We start from the raw sequence: 16,857 nt of genomic DNA on the forward strand, positions 1-16,857 counted from the left end.
AAAAAAAAAAAAAAAGAAATTAAACAACTTACTCTGAATAACCAATGAATCAATGAAGACATTAAAAATAAATTTTAAAAATTTCTCAAAAGAAATGACAATAGAAACACACCAAACATACCAAAACCTGTAGGATAGTGCAAAAGCAGTACCGAGTGACATTTATAGCAATCAATGCTACAACAAAAATGCAGAAGGATCTCAAATTCAAAATCTAACAGTGTATCATAAAAAAACTAGAAAAACCAAGAACAGACCAAACCCAAAATGAGTACAAAAAATAGAGCAGAAATAAAATGAAATAGACTTTTTAAAAAATGAAATATCAATGCAACAAAGAGTTGGTTTTTCAAAAAGATAGGCAACATTGACAAATCCTTAGCAAGACTAATGACTAATAGAAAAGGAGAAAATATTCAAAATTAGAGGCAAAAAAGGAAACACTACAACTGACACCACCGAAATACAAAGGATTACTTGAGGCTGTTATGAATAACTACAAATCAGCAGACTTGATAACTTAGAAGAAATGGTCGAATTTGTGGACATATATATCTTACTAAAACTGAATCATGATGAAATAGAAAACTTGAATGAGCTGGGCATGATGGTGTACACCTGTAATCCCAGCACATGGGAGGCTGAGGCAGGAGGATGGCAGGGGGCCACCGCCTCCTCCCCCCTCCCCTGTCCCTGCCCTGCCTCAGGATGATGGAGGAGGAGGAGGAAGAGGAGAACACGAAGAAAGAGGAGGAGAAGGAGGAGGAAGAGGAGAACACGAAGAAAGAGGAGGAAAGAGGAGGAGGAGGAAGAGGAGAACAAGAAGAAAGAGGAGGAGGAAAAAGGAGGAGGAAGGAGGAGGAGGGAGGAGGAGAAAGAGCAGGAGATGACTCCAACAGACTTAAAAAGTAATGAGACTGAATCAATAATTTAAAAATCTCCCATCAAAGAGAAGCCCAAGAACTTACTGCTAAGTTCTACCAAACATTTAAAGAAGAATTAGTACCAATTCTTCTCAAACTATTTTAAAAACTGAAGAGGGAATGTTTTCAAACTCACTCTATACAAGACCAGTGTTACCCTGACACTAAAACCAAAGATATCACTATTCCAAAAAAGAGAGAGCAAGCTACTGTCACAGTATCTGATGAAATAGATGCAAAACTCCTCTACAAGCCAAATCCAACAGTACATTAAAAGCACTATTCACCATGACTAAATGGAATTCTGCTTGAAGACAGAAGGATGGTTTGACATATATAAATAAAATGATACTCCTCACCAACAAAATGAAGGCCAAAACCCTCATGATCATCTCAAAAATGCAGAAAAAGGATTTTATTAAATTCAACTTCCCTTCATGATAAAAGCTGAACAAATTAGGTATCAAAGGAATATATACCTCAATATAGTAAATAAAGATCATGTATGAAAAGCTAACAGTTAACATCATACTATGAGGAAAAACTGAAAGCTTTTTTTCTAAGATCTGGAACAACACAAGGATATGCAATTTTCCAAAGAGTCTACCAACAAACTATTAGAAACAATAAATTCAGCAAAATTGCAGGATACAAAATCAACATATAAAAATCAGTAGCATTTCTATGAAAAAGTAATTAAGAATGCAACTCCTTTATAATAGCTACAAACAAAACAAAACTTAGGGATAAATTTAACCAAAGAAGGAAAGATTGCTATACTGTACAATGAAAACCATAAAACATAGCTGAAAAAACTGAAGAGAACATAATACTGAAGGAAAAGACATCACTTGCTCAAAGACTGAAGAATCAATATTGTTAAAAGGGCAACAGTACTAAACCACTCTCAATACTCAATGGAATCCCTATCAAACTACCAGATATTCTTTGAAGAACTAGAAAAAAAAATCCTACAATTTGTATGGAACCACAGAAACACCTGAATAGACAGAGGAATCCTGAGGAAAAAAGACCAAAGCAGGAGGCATTATACTACCTGACTTCAAAACATTCTATAAAGCTACAGTAATCAAAACAGCGTAATATTGATATGAAACAGGTACTCAGACCAATCATTGGAACAGGACATGGAAGAGACCCATACAGCTACAGGGGATGATCTTTGACAAAGGGGCTAGGAGCACACATTGAAGGACAGTCTTTTCAATAAATGGTCCTGGGAAAACTGGATATATACATGCAAAAGAATGAAACTAGATCCTTATTTCTAGTTTCAAAAATCACTTCAAAGTGATTACAGACTTAGAAGTAAGACATAAAACTACTAGAAGAAAAACGTAAGTGAAACACTTCAGGAAATAGGAATAGGAAAGGATTTAGGGTAACACCCCCAAAACATAGGCAACAAATGCAAAACAGACAAATGGGATTACATCAAACTAAAAAAACTCTACAGAGCAAAATGAACAACCTATAGGATGGTAGAAAATACTTGCAAGCTACACATATGACAAAGGCTTAATTTCCAGGGTATTGCAGAAATCAAACAATAGCAAAAGAGAAACAAAAAAATCTAATTGAAAGATGGGCGAAAGAAAACACAAACAGCTAACTAGATATATATAAAAAATACATCAATCATCAGGAAGATGCAAAACCACAACGCAAATCAAAATCATCTCATTCTAGTTAGAATGACTTACAAAAAGACAAAAGACTCATGTGCTGGTGAAGATGTGAACAAATGGAATCCTTATAAGACAGGAGTGTAAATCAATACATCTGTTACGGAAAATAGTATAGCGATTGCTATGGATATTAAATATAGAACTAGTAATCTCACTACTGGGATTTCATATAGAAGAAATGAAACCCGTATGTTGAAGAGACGTCTCATTCCCACGTTTATTCCAACTCTATTCACCGAATAGAAACAGAAACAACCTGAGTATCAAATGATGAGAAGATAAAGAAAATATTTCCAGGCGTGGTGGCTCACGCCTGTAATCCCAGCACTTGGCAGACTGAGGCAGGAGGATCATTGCCAGTTCAAGACAGCCTGGGCTACAAAGGGAGCTCAAGGCCAGCCTGAACTGCATAGCAAGACCTTGTCTCAAAAAGACAGAAAAAAAAAAAAAAAAAAAAAAAAAAAAAAAAAAAGGAAAAAAGAAAAAAAAGAAAAGAAAAGATTATACACACACACACAGAGATGAAAATATTATTAAGGAGAAAAGAGTGAAATTTTGTCATTACATGATGGGACTGGAGGTCATATGTTATATGAAGTAAGCCAGGCATGAAAAGACAAATATTACATGATCTCACTCATGTGTAATACAAAAAACATTTATCTCACAGAGATTCAGAGTGAAAGAGTGGTTATTAGAGGTTACAGAAAGCTGGGAGGGAGGGATAAGGAAATGTTGGTCAATGGGTACCTCATTATATAGTTCAATAGGAAAAACAAGTTCTAGTACTCTCATGCACAGTAGGATGACTATATAATGAAAATGTACTGTAGATTTGAAAACAGCTAGAAGAAAGGATTTTGAATGTTTTATCATGAAGAAATGATAAATGTTTCATATGCTCACCCTGATGTGAACGTTATACAAAGTACACATGTACTGAAGCATCATTGCCACCTTCTAAGTAAGTACAATTTGTATATATCAATTAAAATTTTTTTATCTTTAAAAAACACATCAAAAGTTACCTTTGGAGAGTAGAGGACAGTCCTGTAAAAGGTCATAAGCATTTTCTAATATGATGGAAATGGTTTGGTTACAAAAGTGAATGCCTTTGTCGTAAGGCAAGGATATACAGAGGATTACAAGGTTGAGGCCAGCATGGGCAACTGAGCAAGACCCTGTCTCAAGGTAAAATTTTGAAGGGTTGAGGGTGTAGCTCATTGATAAAAAGACATGGGTTCAATCCTTAGTACTGTAAACAAAAAGTAAAAACCTCCGTGGACCATACAATTGTGATTTATACTCTACTGTATGTTAGTTTCACTGTGGGGGTGAAAAGTTAAATGCTGGAACTGTAATTAATGAAATGCATCCTGAAGTGTTTATGGGTGAAGCATACTGATTATTACTGACTTGGGAGTAAACACAACAGACTTTTGATGGATGAACAGGCAGATATAATGTGAAAAGGCAAAGTAGAAAAAGTTAATAATGACAGAAACTAAAGAGTGAATACGTGGCTGTTAATCATAATTCTTTAAACGTCTCTGTATACTTGAAAAATTTTATGACATTGGGAGCCTTATGTCATGTCTCCCCATAAATTTCCCATTTTTAACCAAAAGGTTAGCTCACAGAGTTAACTTTATAGTCTCTATTTTATTTCCTCAAAGCATCTCTCCATTTATAGAAAACCAGTATATCCTTTATATCCTAGTTTAAATCTTACCATTTTGGTAAAGACTCTCAAGATTATCTAGTCCAAAGGGGGGGGGGGGAATCCTCTTCACAACTGCTATTAAAAAGAAAATCACATATGCTTTGATTCACATTTCATTTTAGAGACCTAGTCTACAGGACACATGTATAAGCAAGATTATTATAGGTCTGTTTGCAAGACAGACTATATACAAGAAGGGATCATATTCCTAGTATAACCACAAATGGAATTTTTCCAAATTTACAGAAACTAAAATATGTTTTCCTTCTTTTATTTTTAAAATAAATTTTGAAAAAATAGAGAAGCTACATAGGGTGAAAATAAGTTATGCAAACAGTAAGACTTTTAGTTATAACCACGACAATCATCTAGAGGGAGAAATGTGGCAGCCAGGCACAGCATGTACTATCAGCATATATAGGATATTTTAAAAAAATCTCAGAAATAGGGTCCTTCATTATGACTGATTTTTATTTACTCTGAGAAAAGTCCCATGCTCATAATCAGAGCTACAGCTACCAGCTTTTTGGTGCTGAAATATTTAGATCAATTCATAGTTAAATGGAGATAATTATAGTACTATTCCAAAAGCTGGAAAACTAACATTGAGAATAATGACTAAGTATTAAAGGTCTAAAATAAAAGAAAATATCAACAAAGAAAAATTTAAAAAGGAGACAAAAATTTGGGACCCACAAAACACAGTAACTACAGATTCAATAATCAGAAGCAGCAGCAAACTTAGCTGAGTATGGTAGCACATACTTGCAATCTTGGGAGTCCAAGGCAGGGATGGCGAGACCCTATATTAAAAAAGAAAAAAAGCAGGCAAAACTTTAAGATTGCTCAACTGAATGGATCCAGTTTGAGAAGCATAAAGAAAAACGAATGAAGAAAAATAAACAAGAGCCTAAAAGACTTGTAAGATCCCAACCATCAAGCTCAAAAATACATATACAGACAGAGTTCCAGAAGAGGAGGAGCTAAAGGAACAGGAATAGTTGAGAATGGACACAACTTTCTCAAATTTGATCAATAACACGAATCTAACAGTGAAAAAGCTCAACAAACCCCAAGAAAGATAAATGCATAAATATCCACGAGACACATTATATTCAAACTGTTGAAAGACAAAGACTATAAGAAAACTTTGAAAGCAGCAAAAAAGAAGTTACTCATAATCAAAGTAACCCCAACAAGAATATAAAGAAATTCTCAGCAGAAACTATGGAGGCCAGGCAACAGTAGGGTGACACAAAGTGTTGAAGGAAGACACAAACCCTGCCAATTAATAATTCTATAACCAGCAAAAATTGTACTTCACAAATGAAGGGGAAATTGAGGCATTTGCATATAAAGAAAAGTAGCAGTCCAGCAGCTCTACAAGAAATGCTAGAGAATCATTCAGAATAGACTAAGACCTAGATAGTAACTTGAGACCATAGAAATACAATCTCTGGCAAAGATAACTACTTAGTTAAATATTAAAATCAATATTAATGCATTTTTTATTTATAATTTATTTCCTACATGATTTTAGAAGGCAAAATGCCTAAAATAATAACTATAAGTATGTTAATAGGCACACAGGTACAGACAATATCGGGAAGTTTCAGGGTGGTATGGCTGTAGACAAGCACACAGGTACAAAGATAAATGTGTCACAAAAACATAAAAGGAGGGTACAACTACACAGGTGCAGACTTTGTATACTAGTGAAGCTAGAGTCAATTATCAGTTACTGTTGGTTTTTTAACTAGACTGTTAGAAATTTTATCTTCTGATCCTCAAGGTAACCATTACAAAAATATCTGAAAATTATACACCAAAGGAAATGAAAGAGGAATCAAAATGATACACTACCCTCTCAAGGGTCAGTTCATCACAAAAATATTTTAACTGCAAACATACAAACAAAGAGCTCCTAACACATGAAACAAATACTGACAGAACTGAAAAATGTTACAAAAGGTTCTGCAGTAATATCTGGAGACTTTCATATTCCATTTTTAATTATAGATAGGACATCTAGACAGAATATGAGTAAGAAAGTAGAAGACTTGGGTACTATAAACTACTTAAAGGTAACAGACAGACATAAAATAAACTGCCCAACAAAAGCTGAGTATACGTAAGTGCATAAAACAAGACTTCCAAAAAAATCTCCTGTCAAAGGCAAGTACAGTATCAGATGGCTTCTTTAGTGAGTTCTACTAAATAATTAAAGAGAAATTAATACAAATCCTTGTCAAACTATTCCAAACAGTAGAAGTGGAAATACTTCGTAAGTCATTCTAGCAGGGCAGTATTGCCCTGATACCAAAGATACCACAAAAACTCAGACCAATATCCCTTATAAATAAAGATGCAAAAATCCTCAACAAAATAATCAAAAATCAAATCCAATTGCAAATCAAATCCAACTGCATAGTGTAAGAATTATACACCACAACCAAATGGGATTTATCCATGAAATGCTGCACTGATTCAAAATAAGAACATCAATTAGCATAATTTACCATATTAAAAGAAAAAGGGAAATATCACATGACCACCCCGACTGATAGAGCATTTGAAAAAATTTGTAACACCCCTCTATGATAAAAATATTCAGAAAATTAGGAATAAGAGAATTTTCTCAAAGCAACAAAATAATGGAAAAATCCATACCTAGTATCATATTCATTTTTCAAAGACTGAAAACTCTGACCCTCATGACTACCTTAAGACCAAAAATAAGAGGATAACAACTGTCATTTAACATTGCACTGAAAGTTTTATCCAGAACAATTAGGCCAGAAAAAGAAAGGTCTCCAAACTGGAAAGGAAAAAATAAATACCAGACAGAATGCAACATATGCGTACACTAAGAATATGGCAATGCTGTGTGAATGCAAGGCAATATAAAAATCAGTTGTATTCATATATATTAGCTATTAATAATCTGAAAAATAAATTATGAAAATAACTCCATATGCAATAACATCCCACAAAAAAATAAGACAGCTACCACTTTTCCTTAATTTATTTAGATAATGCCAGGAAGTAAAATCCAGTGGGAAAAAACAGGTATGTAAATAACAAGAAGCCTGCATGAGCAGGATAAAGGTGATGCTATAAACAAAGTTGGAGAAGTTTATTAGAGAAATTAAGTAGGTAGGAGAGAAATGATGATCTGTTAGATTTTCCACATGTTAATCTGGAGGTTTCAAAGCTTCAAGTAAGTGACTAAATGCCAAGACTAAAAGATCTGAGATTAATCAATTCAGTAGTATTAGCTTTAAAAAGCACAAAACCAAGTTTATACCATGTAATTTACAATAGGCACCCCTCTGAATACAGATATTCTATGAGACTCCAACTCTCATCTAAAGCCCTTTAAAATAGGTAATGGAATTTCTGCACATTAAGTGTTTCCCTGAAAGGGATGACAGTTCTAACTATTTTGGCTTTAATTTATGATGCTACGGGAAATGGGACTATAAGTATTGTTTAGTGAAAATTGTCACAGCATAAACTATAGTTGATACAACAGTCGCAGAGATGCAGCAAAAACCAAAACAATGTGATAAAATAATTGGGATGTTTCCCAACAAACTTTAATATTTTTACCACTAGAGGGCAACCCTGACATTTGATTCCTGGTCCCTTAGTCATTCAATTTTAGAAATGCCAGTATGACTTTCGATAACTAGGTTTACTCTGCAATAATGTCTCAATTCAATGTTACCAATAAGTAATTATCAAATTACTTTATACATCAAAAGATTCTGTGGGCATGGAAACATGTTAGTATAATAACAGAAAGATTATTCCCTCCTCAGGTTTCACAGTAAAAGATTTGGTAGGGCTGAAATAGGAAAAATTTTCTTGTACTTCTTGGTTTGTTTTTATAATGCTGACAAACTTACGTTTTAAGTGTTCCAGATGTCATAAGTTCAGTCACCAAAACGATGCATTTCTTTCCTTTCACTGTGGATTCCCAGGAATCATAAAATCGAACAATATTGGGATGCTGAAGACCCTTTAACATTTCAGCCTCTTCTTTAAATCTCTGCCTTTCAGACTTTGTTAACTTTCGATCCTAAAATCCAAAACCAAAACAGAATGTGGGTTAAAATGATAAAAATGTCATATAGTTAAATTAAAATGTTAAATTATAAGCAATGCCACTAAAACAGTAACACGGAAGTTACTTATAATTCTCATTAAACAATCTTAAGAACATGTGAACAGGTTAAAGTATGTTTAAGAAAATTTTGGATTATAAAGCCATGCTTGAGATTATTTTAGTATCCCTACTGCTAATGTGTCTTAGATACAGTCACATTTTGTAATATGAGTGAACTCATGACTTCCAAAATTGATGATTTAAAGCTAGAGATAAGCAATTTAATGTCAAGGAATAGGTACTGAACTGGGAAGCAGAAAAGATCTAAATAAAATTAATAGTCCTATCTTTGCGTTAATTAGAATTTTCTTTATAAATTTTTTTTTTGGGGGGGGGGTTTTCTCCGGTACCGGGAACTGAACTCACGACCTTGCCGCTGAGCTAAATCCCCAGCCCCTTCTTTATAAATTTTTAACACCACCTCATTGGATTTTTGCATTAATTATCTAGTAAGTATGTTTTAATCACATGTTTAGTATCTGATCCTCCCTTGGCCTCTTACCTGAGATGAAGTACGGAATGCATGAAATTTGTTATTTGCCCTTTGATAACACCTCACACACACAAATTTTTCATTGTTCTGTGAATTAAATTTAAAACTTTCTGTAAGCATGAACTATTTCAGGTATAAAATAGGTCTGTTATACTGTTAAATATTTAAACATGATAGATCTAAATTAAGACCCCCATATGTAAGTAGTCTGCCTTCTTCATACCTACACCTTACACTTGAATAGTCACTGTCCGGTATTTACATATATAATGGCTTTTTGTACTTTTATGAAATCTCTGAATATATCAGAATCCACACAATCAATAATCACTTTTTTTTGGTCTTTTTGACACAGGGTTTCACTGTGCACTTCAGGTGGCCTTGAACTCACTTTGTATCCCAGGCTGGCCTCAAATGCAGCAATCCTTCTGTCTCAGCCTCCTGAGTGCTGGGATTACAGGCGTGCGCTACTATGCCTGGCCTTTAAAGACTCTTTAGGTCCTTCCTCATTTGTTGCCACTACAATACTGTAATAATGTGCGATTTTTTTCTTTTCCAGTACTAGCAGTGGAATCCAAGGTCTTCAAACTGAGATATATCCCCAGTCCTTTTTCTTATTTTTCTTTATTTTGAGACAAGGTCTTGCTAAATCACTAAATTGGCTGGGCTGGGCTAGAACTTGCAACCTTTCTGCCTCTCAGCTTCCCAGAGTGCTGGGATTACAGGTTGGTGCACAACCCTCAGCTTCAATGTTAATCTTCTTGGGTATGTATATATAACTGTCTATAGGATCTGGGTTTTTAATATGTGGTCCACAAACACTGTTAAGGTAGATTTACAAACTTGTGTGAAAACATCCTTATCTTTGGTTAATCTTGAATTAAAATTTAATGTTTTCTTGAATTACATATATAAAACCTAAATAGCATTAGCCATGGTTTTGTCACTGACAGACCTACATATACTCCTGTCACATAGCAAATGGGTATCTCAAAATATTTATGCTAATCACCACTTGAAATTATGGTAGCTACTAGACTTCCCAGTAGATCTTACTATGTAAAAAAACCTGAAAACTGTATTATAAGCTTTTGAAAAAACAATTATTATTTTAACATAGTTTCCTTTGCACTTTTATGTACTTTTGTTACTGTCTAAATGATTCGTATTAAATCCTGACCCTCAAAATGATGGTATTAGGAGGCAGGGTCTTTTGGAGATGATTAGTGACCTTCCCACAGGGCTCGAGAGAGCCAGTTAATCCCTTCAGCCTCTTCTACCCTGTGAAGGTGCAGCAGTGAAGTAGACATGGAACCCAGGCTTCAACTTCCCAGGCTCCAAACAGTGATAAATAATTTCTATTATTTATGTATCAACTCTGTGTAAGGCATTTCATTATAGCGAGCCTAATGTACTATGACACCCTCCTAGTAACTATACAAAGGTCACTAACATTGTTTCATATGCTCAGTACAGTTGGTAATATTAAATATGAACTTTTTGCCAGTTTAATGGGTATAAAATCATACCCTGTTGCCAGGGTAACTGTGAGCAACTTCTTTTGTATTCTTTCCAGACTATTTGAAATTCTTCTTCTATGGACTGCCAATCATTTCATTTGCTTCTTTATCTGATTTATAGGGTTTCATTTACATACTCTGATACTAATCCTTTATTGATTTCAGAGTCCTAATTTTTTTTTTGTTTTTGACACAGGGTCTCACTATGTAGTCCAAGGTAGCCTGCAACTCACAGCAATCATCCTGCTTCTGCCTACAGAGTACTGAGATTACAGGTGTGTGCCACCATGCCTGGTGTCACTATGATCTTTTTTTTAATTTGTGCTTTGTATTGTCACCTTTTTTATGATGTCTTTTGAGTTACAGATGTTTTATTTCAATAAAATTTAATCTATCTTTTACTCTGTAGGTTATAGTGTCCCTTCAGTCATTCAAGATACAATGACGATGAATTTTTTTCCTTTTTAAAATATAAAGGTTTTGTCTGCTATGTCTGGGGAATCTATCTGGTGAGGAATTTATCTGGTTAGGTAAGAGAGGGATTGTTATTTGTTTTCTGTATCAATCAATACCTCCAGTACCATTTCATGAACAAGTTTTCCTAGCCTTACATGCACCATGTCATTTTTTGCTCAAGTGTAATTTTATTTCTGGACTCTACATTCTATTTCAATGGTCTATTCCTGTACTAATGTCACACTTTCTTAATTACTGTAGCTTTAAAACAATGGATGCCTGGTAGGGCAATTTCCTCTTACACCCGCTACAGTGTAATATTTGAAATCATCTTGACTTTTTTTCCCAGAAGAGATCCTTTTACAATGGGTAAAATAAAGGATAAACCAAATAAAACTCAGAATATGCCTACAGCCCCCCCAGTTACCTGGGAGGCTGAGGCTCGACCACTTGAGCCCAGGTGTTAGAGGTCAGCCTAGACAACACAGTGAGACCTTATCTCAATAAAACAAAAACAAACAAAACAAAAACCCTATCAGACTATTATGTTTAATTAAAGGTACATTACTTGGATTACACTGAGAAAGTATATTCTGTTTGTTATTCAATAACTTTTTCTCTACAAGTAGCATATATTATTTTTTAAATGAAGCACAAGTTGCATATTTTAAAACCCACTATTCCTATCACCCTACCCCATTTTATACATTATATCACCTAATATTTTTATTCTACCTTATTATCCAACCAGTTACTTTTATTATTATTTAACAGAATACTCTTATTTATATTTACCCACATAATCTTGGCTCTCTATGCCATTTTGCTTTTTATTCCTTTTTTCTAGGCTCAACTTTCGTCTTTCAAATGAAATATACTTTTTCAAAATTCTATCAACGAATATCCATTAGTGGAAGAATCCTAGGTTATATTAAAAGTTTATTTCATCTTCACTCTTGAATGATAGGTTAGGAGGATTTAGAATTCTAGGTTGGTTTCTCTTTCATCATTTCCAAGACATTGTTTTATGCTGTTCTGGCTTCTACAGTAGCTGTAGGTTGATCTGTTTTTTTCCTCTGCTTGCTCTGAAGACCTCTTTTTTCTACTACGCTCTGCATCTTCACTACCCTGCATCTACTTTTATTTACACATAATGGGGGTGAACTGTGCTTTTAAAGCCAAAGTTCCCAGTATGTGTCTTCAAATCAGGAAAACTCTTAATTATTATCTTTTGGACCACCCCCTTGTCCCATCCTTCAATGCATTCTCATTCTTACCTTCCCTCTCCCTCTCTCTCTTACTAAATTGCCAAGGCTGGCCTCAAACTAGTAATTTTTCCACCCCAGCCTCCCCAAAAGCTGGAATTAACAGGTGTGTACCAAATAACCATTGTCTTATATGAAAGACTTTAAATGTGTATTCTAGCCTTATTATCACTGAACTTCTCTTTTTCCATTTCTTTCTCTGCCTCTTTCTGCACAGTGTTTTTAGACCTACCTTCTTGTTCAATAATTCTCTGCTCTGTTACTACACCTAATCAGCATATTGGTTCTTTTTATTAATTATTATTATTATTATTATTATTAGCTGAATCACAAGGTTTAGAAGAGGGGATGGAAGACGTGTGGAAGGGCCTCAATCCCTGCTCCAGAAATAAGAAAGTCATGAACATAAACTAGATATTTTCAACTGACCATACAAGTCTGTGCAGGCTAAGACACAGATGAGGGGATATACAAAGTAAAAAAAAAAAAAAAAAAAAAAAAAAAAAAAAAAATTAAATGTTGTAAATGTTAATTTTTTTAAAGTTTATTAACATTTGCAACATTTAAAATTTTTTACTATTATAGTAATAGTATAGACAGTTAATTTAGGTAGATGTATTACTCCCATCGAGGGAGTCAGAGCAGATGATGAGAACACATAATAACTGTGGCTGGAGGTGCATCTATTGCAGGCCAGGCCGCAAGATAAGGATGGAATGACCAGCCTCCATGCCTCCCCAAGGATAAGCAATATACTATAATCGGTATCACCTGGTTCAATAAAGGCTAGACAGACATGAGTCATCCAGGTGGGTAACCAGTACACCTCCTGATTCACTCCTTCCTGAAAAGGTATTCAGAAAGGTATTTATTCTCTCCATGTATACTTACGGTGTGACTTGCTTCCCCACTGAATCAATATTACTTAAGCAACTACACTTGTAATCTTACTGATCAGTTTTGACCCATGTTATATCACCTCAAGATTTTGTACCCACCTTGTGATTTTGCTCTATAAAACTTCTTTTGACAGGTGGGCTTGTTGACGACCCACTTTTGGGTCCCCTCCTATCTCTTAAGAGCTGTCTTGTTCATTAAATTTTTCCTACTGTTAACATCAGTTGTTCCTTACAATTCATTCTTTGATTTTGGGAACATGAACTTGGTATATGTGACGTGCTAAATTGGGAGTTATATATTGTTTCCTCTATATCAGTAAGACATACCCTTACCATTGCTTTCCCTCAAATTACTCCCTCTCTAACTTTGAATATACTTGTCCCGCCATTCTTGCCACTTTCTGAAGCAGCCTGGAAGTCTTTTGCATCTTTAGTTTCACTGTTGTTGCTGCCTCAATGTCCTCAATCAATTCAAAACACTGACCTTTCACAGTTGTTGTGGTTTGTGTCTGGGTGTCCCCCCAAAGCCTCATGCATGGGGCAGTCATGGGGCAGGCTTTTAGAGCCTGATTGATTATGGGTGTGAGAGCTACACCCGCCCTGGGGTGGATAGTTTGCATATGTAAGGGAGAGGAAGAGGCTGCTTGCGGCCACTCCTGGCTTTTGTGCTTGTTGCTTTGCTGTGTTCTGCTACGATGAGCTGTAGCCCTCTGCCATGTGCCACTCTGCCTTGTAACCTGCCAAGTATGGACTAAAACCTCCACAAACTGTAAGCGAAATAAACCTTTCCTTCCTTAATTTTGGGCGTCAGGTATTTTGTCCCAGCAATGAGAGAAAAATAACCAAGACAATGGTCATTTGGATATTCAGGGAGAGCCAGAAGTAGCCCAGTGCCACATGTAGTGAATAAAGTCAGTTAGGACGTACTATAACGTTCTTATAAGCCTGCATTTTGTTGGATGATGGCACATGGCACTAACATTCACTGTACTATTTTTTTAAACCCACATGTTCTCTCTCTTTCTCTCTCCTAGAACTGCTTCAGGAAGTGGTAAGAACTGGAATAAGTGTGTCTGAAGCAAAGGCCAGTATTTTTAGAAGGATTAATGGCACTTTGTCTTTTACTTAATAATAACTTTAAGCATTTACCATATATTTTGATCATAAAGAAAATAAACCAGAGGGTTAAGCACTCAAATCACTAAAAGCGCCCAATGAAAAGGTTCAATAAAGAAACTCCAGTCACCACTCCAGTTCCTCCTCTCCTTATTAGGCAGCAGGAGGGGGAAGGAAGAGGATGAGGAAAGAGGCACACACTAAAGGCTTCAGTGGGAGAGAGATTTCTCCAGACCTTCCACCAGGCCCAAAGGAGGGGTGTGGCATGTAGATGGATTTGTCCTTCCTCACTCAGCAGTAACTCTACAGATGGAATATGAATAAAGCCTGACAGTTTAATTAACAATTACATTGATACCCTCCAATCTCCACTCCACTCCTGCTTAGGGGCAGACAGGTTTTCTCCCATACTTCTAGGAGCTTCCTCCTGCTCAGAATCTTGCTCCACCTCCAAATTATCACAAGACTGGCCTATCTCAAAGTTTCACAAAAACCTCCTTTCACAACCTTTATCACTTTTATTCTAACCCTCAAATAGGAGCTGTATTCTCTGTCCATAAAATTACAACCCTTTCCACCAAGACTCAGGTTCACAGCAGCATAGTTACTGTATCCTTGGTTATTTCTCAAAACATGTACTTCTCAGAGGGTACTAAGCCATAAGAGAGGTCACACTACCAGAGGCCAGATGACTTAAGATAGTACTTTTCATTTAGTATTTAACTTCAGGGTATTTTAGTTTCATTATCAAATCAATTATTCTCTGCACCACAACTCCCAATAGCATCTTGAATATTTTGCTCTGAGTCCTTTTAAAGTCTTTTGAAGATATTTGGGCCGGGCGTGGTGGCTCATGCCTGTAACTCCAGCACTTGGAGGCTGAGGCAGGAGGATCACCACAAATTTGAGGTCACCCTGGACGATACAGTGAGACCTTGTCACAAAAAAAAATTTGCATGTCGGTGGCATGCGGGGGGGGGGGTGTCCCTCACACTGTGCTCAGACTGGCCCCCAAGTTCCTAGGCTCAAGTGATCCTCTTGTCTCAGACTCCTAAGTAGCTGGGACTATAGGTGTAAACAGTGTCCATCTTAAAATATACATACTTTAGATGTTCAATTCAGTATCACTTTTGTCTGGGTACCAGGAATCTAATTTTACCAAAAATTTTTGCTGCTATTTATTCACAGTTGTTTCTTCTTGTGATTTATAGTACTGTACAACAGGCTTAGCTTAAGCTGTGACTTGTCTGTGAAGAATCCCATCTATTCTCAGTTCTGGGTTATGTATATCCCTGTATACTGGCTCTGGGCTCGTTTAGGTCTGGTGCTCAGGGATTTTATTAGTCGTGGCCATGACTCCTTTTCTCTTGATTTTGCCCAGTCATTCAGTTCAACCAGATGATGTCAGCTCCTTGAGGACACCTTCCCATATAGCTCCCCCTCATTCTAGGTTAAGTCATGCACTCCCCAACCTGATTAAACATTTATACAAACCATGTACAGTACACACCTCTTTCCTAGCTATTAATAACAAGCAACAATGAATTTTATCCCCAAAGAATAAGGTTTCAAAGGCTTTTCTGTGAAAAGGCAGTGACAAAATGACTTTTCAGTGTCCTACCTTTACCACATGACAACTTAGCACAGTGTCTTGTTCGATATCTATTTGTTGAATAAATTCATGTTTTCCCCTTCCCCTCAAAAGTCTGTGTGTATGAACATGCATGCACATAGGCACTTAAGTACTTCCCCAAGAATAAAAAATTTCTGACTTTAAAAGGGGTGAAAATTGAATCTTTAAGTCTCAGTAAGCCTGATACAACCTAGACACTGTGACCAACTTGCAAAGATCACAACCAAAATTTTGATTTTTAAAAATAAAAGTGCTTTGTAAAAAAGCCATCAACTACTATTTACAGTATAGGATAAATCAAGAGGAAAAAAACCCAGTGGACTACTTCCTCATCAGAAACCTACAGCTAATTTTCCTTCAGAATACTGAATGGCAATCTAACAGTTCACGTCAATATTAATATTTCTGATTTCTAATTCTGCCTGGAAGTTACCTATGGATGATGTATGTATGTAATGTAGATTTTTATCCTATCTGGAGATAAATTATTTTAAAGAGTCTAAGAACCTTGTTTACATTTTTGTTTCTTGCTTTTGTTGTTCTTTTGCAGTACTAGTGATCAACCCCAGAGCCACCAGGCAAGGACTCTACCACTGAGCTACATGTCCAATCCTAGTTGCATGAGAACAGAAAATCACTAAGTAGAGGAAATATCCAAGCAAATAATTTTAGGTTTCTTTCAAAATGTGTCAACTTGTCCCATCTATAACTAAATCTTTTTTTTTTAAAAATGTAACCATAGTCCATAAAGTATCTCAGAGAGGTACATAACTTCTAAGACAGCGGTAAAGTGTATCAAAGCTAACACAAGCATACAGATCAAGAGGAATAGCTGGGTTTTTAAAATTATTTGTCAAGGGGCTGGGGATTTAGCTCAGCGGCAAAGCGCCTGCCTGGCAAGCGCAAGGTCGTGAGTTCGGTTCCCGGTACCGGAGAAAAACCAAAAAAA

The 16,857-nt window shown here is 35.8% G+C and overlaps 1 protein-coding gene across 18 annotated transcripts in view; it reads right to left on the reverse strand.

Moving 5' to 3' along the window:
- The window catches only part of Wnk1 (WNK lysine deficient protein kinase 1), a 130,199-nt gene that overhangs the window by 76,861 nt on the left and 36,481 nt on the right, over positions 1-16,857 (reverse strand). For all 18 annotated transcript variants that reach the window (XM_005395993.2, XM_005395992.2, XM_005396003.2 and 15 more), the window contains exon 2: positions 8,267-8,439. In XM_005395993.2, the coding sequence (XP_005396050.1) occupies positions 8,267-8,439 (173 nt within the window). The remainder of the gene's footprint in view (positions 1-8,266; positions 8,440-16,857) is intronic.

This window comes from Chinchilla lanigera, unplaced genomic scaffold (assembly GCF_000276665.1).
Source record: "Chinchilla lanigera isolate Chin_1 unplaced genomic scaffold, ChiLan1.0 scaffold00053, whole genome shotgun sequence".
Taxonomy (NCBI): domain Eukaryota; kingdom Metazoa; phylum Chordata; class Mammalia; order Rodentia; family Chinchillidae; genus Chinchilla; species Chinchilla lanigera.